Genomic DNA, 7,799 nt, shown 5'->3' with positions numbered 1-7,799 from the left:
GTGTCTCAATTTTACCTCAACTAATGCAACTAATCTATGAAGTTACCAAGTTTCCCACAATCAGATTCTGTTGCACAGAGAGCTCTTCATACATTAGACGTAAAAAGAGCACTTACGTGCTTCCTTTATGGAACTGAAACTTTCACAAAGTCTGAACAACTTTTTGTTGCCTTTTCATCACCACACAAAAGCAAACTTATATCTAAATCAGGCATAGCCAGATGGAAAGTAAAATGCATTTAGAATTGCTATGCTAAGGCCAAAAGACCTTGACCTATTCTTTCCAGAGCGCACACTACTTGCAAAAAGGGGGCAACCATGGGCGTTTTAGGAAATATTTCTATAGCTGACATATGTAAGGCAGCCACATGGTCCACACCACACACTTTCTCCAAGCATTACTGTATGGATGTGTTAGCACACAAGCAAGCCAATGTAGAACAGGCAGTGTTACGTACCCTCTTTCAGACCACTACTACACCCATAGGTGAGCCACCACTTCTAAGAAGGGACGACTTTGAAGAGCATGTTTATCTACAGCCACACATGCCATTGAACTGAATGTTACTTATCCTGTAGGCATCTGTTCATGGCATGTAGTGCTGTAGATTCACTTGCACGCGCCCTCTTCCCTGGAAACCTGAAGCCATTGCATTTCTTTACATTTACAATTTTTTTCACTATTTATACAATCAGCATGATCATCACATTACTTGCATATATTTTACACTCCTTTCTCACCCGCCTGCTGGAAAGCAATCGAACAGCTGAGCTGATGCCCACATGCTTTATCACTGAGAGGAGGGGGGGCACTCAGCTTTGCGACTCGAAAGAATGCCTTGAAGAAAAGCAATTTGCCCAACTCGGATCCCAACACTAGATGGCAGGAATATGCAGAGCATGTGAATGTACAGCACTACAGGTTGCAAACAAATGCATTCAGGGAAAGTAACATATTACTTCTTGCTACCTAATCTCTTACTCTTGCCACTTAGGACCAGTGGGGTGGTAACCTCATTGTGGGAGACAGAGCATCCCCTTGGCGTATGCTTCACCTGCAGAAATAGAGCCTGGTTACTTGCCCAGTAACAGGAACTCCTTTAACACTTTACTGTTCTTCCAGGTGTCAAAATGCAACATCTTTTTAGGGAATTTACATCCTTACTTTGGGAGATACTAGAGGTTCTTCCTACCAATGAAAAGAGTATGTGCACTGTGACTAGTCCCTGTGCCATATGATACAGGTGTTATGAGGCTTAGTAGCTGAAAATGACTTATGGAAAATAGGAGATGGAGGAAATAGAGTATATTGGGTGTGAAGTCAGTCTACTGAAAATAGCAGTGTGCAGGAGAATGAGATGACAGCTTGAATCTGTTCTAGATTCATATGCTATGTCCAGAATAAAATTTCTCAAAAAGAGGGCAGTGATGAAGATGTATGTATGGTGACATCATGCATCCACTTGATAGCCTTTGTAAAAATAATGACATAGTCAACAGGGAATAGGTTAGATTTGGTGATTGTCATGCAAAAAGTATAAAAGACACTGAAGTGGTGGATTAATAAAAACATGACAAAGGAGAAGACCCATCCAAAATCTAGTCTTGTCAATGACAAATATAAAACATGGATCATACACAGAATGAGGTGAGCACATGGGGAGACTGCAGGTTAAGGCCTAGTGGATGCAGCAAGAGGCAATCAATCACACCTTTGTCCTGAACTAAAGAATGTGATGAAGAAAACGGTGTAGATGCAAACACACAACACCACAGCATTGTTTTACCTAAAGAAGCAGCGAGGAAAGATATCTTATGCTCTTTCTAAACTGGCATGATTGGTTTAGGCATGGGCCAGATAGTTACAGTTATGACAGCTTCCAAGAAAGAAAAACAAAGACAGTCTAAACAATCTGAAAGTGGTGTTGTACGACTGAGCAAGAACATTGAGTTGCATAGTTGACTTTTCAGATATGTGGAAAACCAAAATAGACATTTTTGCAGTGCAATGCAATGAAATGCAAAATGCCACAGCTATCCATCAGGTACCTACAACCCCATCACAGGGGAATTACACTGTCGACAGGTGGGTGCAGAAGGTTTGCCTATACTTTTCTCAGATGCCACTGATATCGATTGTGATTAACAAATGCAAACAGACAGACTTGACACTGAAACCTGCACCGAGCATGTTTGGCATATTACTTGCACAGGCAGGCCGAAAACAGAGTAATGAAATTTTCAAGATGTACACAAGCAATAAGGGAACGTTTAACCCCTAGACTCAAACCATCTAAATCTGGCGCTGGGTATCCTTAAGACGTAGAGTTTGGTAATTTGCAAGAGGAGTGCATGGAGGTGCTCAGGGAGGCCATCCATTACTAAGTTATGCGCCACAAATGGACATGGATGGTGATGTGGTGTACAAGTCAGCAGGTCTGGGGAAGTTACTAAATGAGACTGCTATCAAATATCTCATGCATAAACTGAAATGTAAACTGTTTTATGTGTCTTTGAGGGTTTGTCAATTTTGTATTTCCAACTGAAGACCCATCTAAAGAAACTAATTCTTTTTTTCCAACCCTTTTTTAATACATTTTTCTGCTGGATTGACTTTCACTAGGTTGACAAAACCAAACTTGTTAAACTCTTTTGTGCCGAAAATGCATTTTTTTCTGGTTGATTTTAAGTTTTCTGCTTTTTAAGAGGAATGCCACCCCTTTTTAGCCCCCTGCCTTATTTACATTGTTTTTAAAGGTGAGTGTGCTCTCTCTTTTACTCCCTCCTCCACAATTCTTTCTACTTTTTCCCTTTCATTAAACTGCCTTGTGCTGCTCCTTTACCCCTGACGTTTTTGCCTAAGCACTCCAACAATTCCTCTACCCTATCTATGCTACCAGCAAATCTCTTTGCAATTTTCCCTTAATCCTTTCACTCACTTTCATTCTCCAATACCCCTATTGTTGCCCCCTCCTTCTTTGCTCACTTTTTTCTATTTCCTTTTAACAATGTTCTTTATCCATCCATGTCACCAAATTGTACACCCATCCCTTTTCCCTGTTTATCTTTGTCTCCCTGTGGTCTGCCTTCCTGAATTGTATTTATTTTTTTAACTGCCTGACCACAGACATAAAAGAAAGACTACTGTGACTTTTCTTTTCCTTTGTTTTAATGAGGATGACTTTCTTCATTTTTGCTATCAAAATGATGGAATTCCCCATTTGTCAAATATAGTGGCATGCACTACATGCCTGACATGTTCTTAAACTTTGCGATCAAAGTATTTTATATAGGGAAAAAGAGAATACTTCTACTCGGTAATTTCCACCTCACCTGGTACCTCAGCCTGCTGGCACAGCTAATGAGAAACTTTTTAACCAATGCCTAAATTTCCTTGCATTGAAGATGTTTTTTCTAATATTTTATCTAACAGTAGACTCACCATTGCACAGGGTGAATTACAAGCACTGACTATCCAAGAACCATACCTTAAAAAACAGTGAGACAAAGTGGCGATGACAACCAAGCCCCAGTTTGTCCCAAAGATATTGTCACTCTTCCACATCAACCAGTTCCTCCTGCTACCTATGTTCTTGAAACAACCAAAGGCACAGGTATGAAGAACACTCCATATTCTAAACGAACAGAATTGGTCGCTGTGAAAAGCAAATCAGGTCTTTGCACCAATTACTATGCATAACAGAGGGATACCTATGTCCAAAGTACTATGCCAAGACTGGTTGTGCAAACCATACAGTTATGCTACTAACTAGTAAGGAAACATTAGAAGAAAAAGCCAATGGCTCATACATAATTGAAGGCAGAGAGGTGGGCCTTGGAATGTGCTGGCATGCCATGATGAGATTGCTTGATTATCAAGGTTGATATTATAATTGAAGTCATTGAGTGAAATCAAACAGAAAAATCTGACCTCGTACAACCTACAAGAATGGCAACTGGAAACTAAATTATAAAGGAATACTTGGAGACCAGTCTCTATCAGGTTAGCATAGAGTGACTTAGGAATCAGTGTCTTACATAAAATAACCAAAGCTCTGATAGTCAATAGAAGATGTGTTGTGGAACTGCAGTAAAGAGCGAATTATTTTTATTTGCAGACTATGAATTTTAAAATCAGCCAAACCTGAAATAGCATGTGATTTTCATAAGAGATATTAGTTTGCTTTTTCAGTTTGGTAACTGAAAACTGAATCCTCAGCAGACATGTGAGATTAATCCAACATTTAGACCATCACAAAAACTTTTCAGCTGTACACTAGCATAGAACCACAGTCTTTTGTGAGAATGTGAATTTTAGTTACCATCTTGTATGTCTGACTTAATTGTTATTTATTTTATCCTTTACAGCTATAAACTTTGGTATTGCCTTGCCTGCTTGGATTGTTGACCAAAAGAATTCTATGTTGGTAGGTCTTTAGTTAAAGCATGAAATGTTTTATTTTTATTTTTGAAGTACACTTTATGAACATGCATTTTACAACTTGTTATATTATGCTTCTTTGTCAAGGTCTATGCTCCCTCTTAAAATTGACTCCTCTCCACTATAGGTTAAAAGGGGAATTTTAATTCTCTCGTTTTTCACAGATTCTCACTCTTTATCAGTATGCCTCTTTGCCTCTCCTATTTTTATAATTTCCAGCAGTATACCAATTTATAGACATTATTTTGTTTACACTATTTCCATTACGATTTTTAATGACACCTTTGCCATTAATGAGGTCACATCATTGTATTGTAACGCAGTCCCCAAAGTGTGAAGAAATGTTTACCATTATACTAATATTACATACTTTTCATTTCAAAATAGGTACTCCTTGTCTATGGATTAGCCTTCATGGTAATTCTTCCTGTTGTTGTGGTAAGTAAGAAATATCTTAACTTAATTTTACCTGAAACATTTTAGGGCAATGAAATTGTATTGTAATAGTGTTTATATAGAGCTTACTACCACTGACGAGGCGTCAAAGTGCTTTTCAGCAAGTAGCACGCTACTCCGGAACCCAAATGCTCAGTGCTTTCACATTAGTATTGCTGCACCACCATCTGTGGAGATGTTGATTTTTGCTAATGTAGTATTTCTGATGGATACAACTAACTGTGGATTCCTCACCTTATGAATTCTCCCAATGCGCCAGCATTGAACAGAATTTTTTTCCTAGCTCTCTAAGTTGACGAGGAAGTCACAACTGCCCGGCTCTGCACGCACTCCGTCTGATGTCATCGGAGCCATGAAAAGTCCTCACCGGCGTACTGACGTCAGTTCCCTTTTTTCTGCGCCTTCGACGCTAACGTTTTTTCTACCTCTCTGTTGTATTTTAACTGTATCAAGGGAATTGTTTCGTAGCACTACTATTTCTTCACCGAAGAAATCCGGTTTTAAACCTTATAGCAAGTGTGGGAGCCATATGTCGGTGACGGATTAGCACAAGAACTGCCTCTGGTGTTTGAGCTCTGTTCACGACATGGCAGGTAGTTTGTCCCGTCAATGAATGAACCCAAAAGCTTTGAAGAAAAGAGAGGCTAAGCTTTTCCTAGCAAAAGCTAAGAAGGAGAAAAGAGGTTGGCGAGGGTCGAGGACACGGGACACTTTGTCTTACAGATCTTCGAGGTCTCATAAGAAGCGGCGCCGACGGCATGAGTCACTGCGCCGTACTTCCTGAGATTGGTCACAGTCTCCTCCGAGACAGCGCTGCACGACGCGAGAGGGTAGTGCCATGGTGTCTCCACAAACAGTCTCCTGAGGCATCTCTGGCGCCGACGTTGATCGAAATCTGAGTCACTTGCAAGTCCAACGGCTCGTTTTTCTCCTGCATCCTCCCAGGGTCAGGAGTTTGAGCGCCTGATCCAGCGCAGCCACTGCATAGGGAGTAAGAATATCCTGCCTTCCCGGCTCCAGGAGAGGATCTGTCTTTATTCCTCAATGCTATGTTTAGCATTTTTAATAGGGCGATGGTCCCCTCTGGTGCACCTGCTGGTCCCACGGGTCCGTTGGCTTTCAAGCTGGGGTTGCCGGCACTGAATCAGCAGGTTCCATTTATGCTTATTTTACCAGCAACTCCTTTAAAAGGTTATTGGCTCAGCGCAGAGGCTGTCACCAACTCTAGCCTGGATAATGGCGCCAGTGCTGCCGACCGAGTCGATGCTGGCGCCGATTGTATCCTGACGCTCTACTTCGAGGAGTGTGAAGTCACCTCCCTCCCCTCCTCCACCAGTGTTACCTTCTCCTTCAAAGCCTGTGTCATCTATGTTGATTAATTCTCTATCGACGCCGCTTTTGGAGTCAAGGCTGAGGTCTAGAAGGAGGGCCTTAAGATTTCTGGAGGAGCAACAGTATCAAGAACCATTGGAGGAAGGAGAAATCCCGGGGCCTTCTGGTGATTTCCAGGGCTTGGACTCTGCTAGTGGTTTAGACACGTCCCCTGAGTGGGAGCTTTTATCACCTGGAGGTTAACTCACAGCAGAAGCTACTATATACCAGGGGATGATAAGGAAGGCAGCAGTTTTTTTTGGACTTGCCACTTCCTGCATCAGAGTTAAAGACCAAGACTTTAACTGAGGTTTTGCATCCATCGGCTTCCTCTTCGGAGCCCCTCCTCCTCCTGTTCAATGATGCCCTGACAGAGCCCATATTATAGATATGGAAGAAACCAGTTACTACACCTATGGTTTCTAAGACTGAAGCCAGAAGGTACAAGGTTGCTCCAGGTGATCCAAAGTTTTTGTCCCAGCACCAGAGAGCTTGGTGGTGCAAGCTTCTCATTCATCAAAGTCAGCTCCAGGATCGTTCCCTACAACACCATCTGATAGGCAGTCAAAGCGCATGGAGCAGTCTGCTAAGAAATGCTTCTCAGGAAGCATGGCCTTAAAATCTCTGAATGCGACATGTGTACTGGGGAGATATATCTATACCCTAGTGGATACGGCAAAGGAAGCCGTCCCTAAATTGCCGCAGAAAGTTCAGGAGCATTTTAGCGGACTTTTGCAGGACAGCCAAGCTGCAGCAAAGCAGGTGATTCAGTTAGGTCTGGACACTCCAGACTCTGTTGCTAGAGCCATGGGGACTTCTGTTGCCACTAGGAGGCATGCTTGGCTCAGAGGTTCGGGTTTTTCCTCTGATGTACAGACTACATTGACTGACCTCCCATTTGATGGTGCAAGACTGTTTGGGGCAAAGGCGGACTCAGCCCTATAAAGATTTAAGGATAGCAAAGCCACTGCATAATCTTTGGGCTTTCAGGCTGCTTCTTCTACATCCTTTATATCTTTCTGAAGATTCAGAGGGTTTGGCCGTGGGTTATCCTTTCATGGGAGGCAACAGTCCCATGTCCAGCAGCCTACCACCCCCCTCTACAGGTCCATAGGGGGCTGTGGGAAGGTTAGAATGCGAGGAGCCACACAGCAGCCTTCTGCCTTATCCGCATCCTCTGGGGGGGATCCAGCCAGGGAAGCATCCCTAGTTCTCACTCCATTTACCAGCATATTCTACCTGTAGGGGGAAGGCTGTTACATTTTCTTCACGAGTGGGAGTTAATTGCATCAGACTCTTGGGTGCTGAGCATTGTGGAGGAAGGTTATGCCCTTCCGTTTCAAGAGTTTCCTCCCCCCTACCCTCCCCGTTATTCATTTTACACAGAATAGCATCTCCTGTTGCTTCAGCAGGCGGTGCATACCCTTTTGTTAAAAGGTGCAGTGGAGTTGGTTCTGGAGCAGGAAAGGGGTTAGGGGTGTTATTCAAGGTATTTCCTGATTCCCAAGAAGGATGGTCGGTTGAGGCCTAT

At 42.6% G+C, this 7,799-nt stretch overlaps 1 protein-coding gene across 1 annotated transcript in view; it reads left to right on the top strand.

The window, feature by feature from the left end:
- SEC63 (SEC63 homolog, protein translocation regulator) overlaps window positions 1-7,799 on the top strand; it is a 620,356-nt gene that overhangs the window by 176,909 nt on the left and 435,648 nt on the right. The window contains exons 6-7 of the mRNA XM_069235447.1: window positions 4,369-4,427; window positions 4,829-4,879. Of these exons, the coding sequence (XP_069091548.1) occupies window positions 4,369-4,427; window positions 4,829-4,879 (110 nt within the window). The remainder of the gene's footprint in view (window positions 1-4,368; window positions 4,428-4,828; window positions 4,880-7,799) is intronic.

The sequence above is a fragment of the Pleurodeles waltl genome, chromosome 5 (assembly GCF_031143425.1).
Source record: "Pleurodeles waltl isolate 20211129_DDA chromosome 5, aPleWal1.hap1.20221129, whole genome shotgun sequence".
Lineage (NCBI taxonomy): Eukaryota > Metazoa > Chordata > Amphibia > Caudata > Salamandridae > Pleurodeles > Pleurodeles waltl.
Note: the sequence above shows the minus strand (reverse complement) of the source record. Positions and strands in the feature narration are given on the sequence as shown.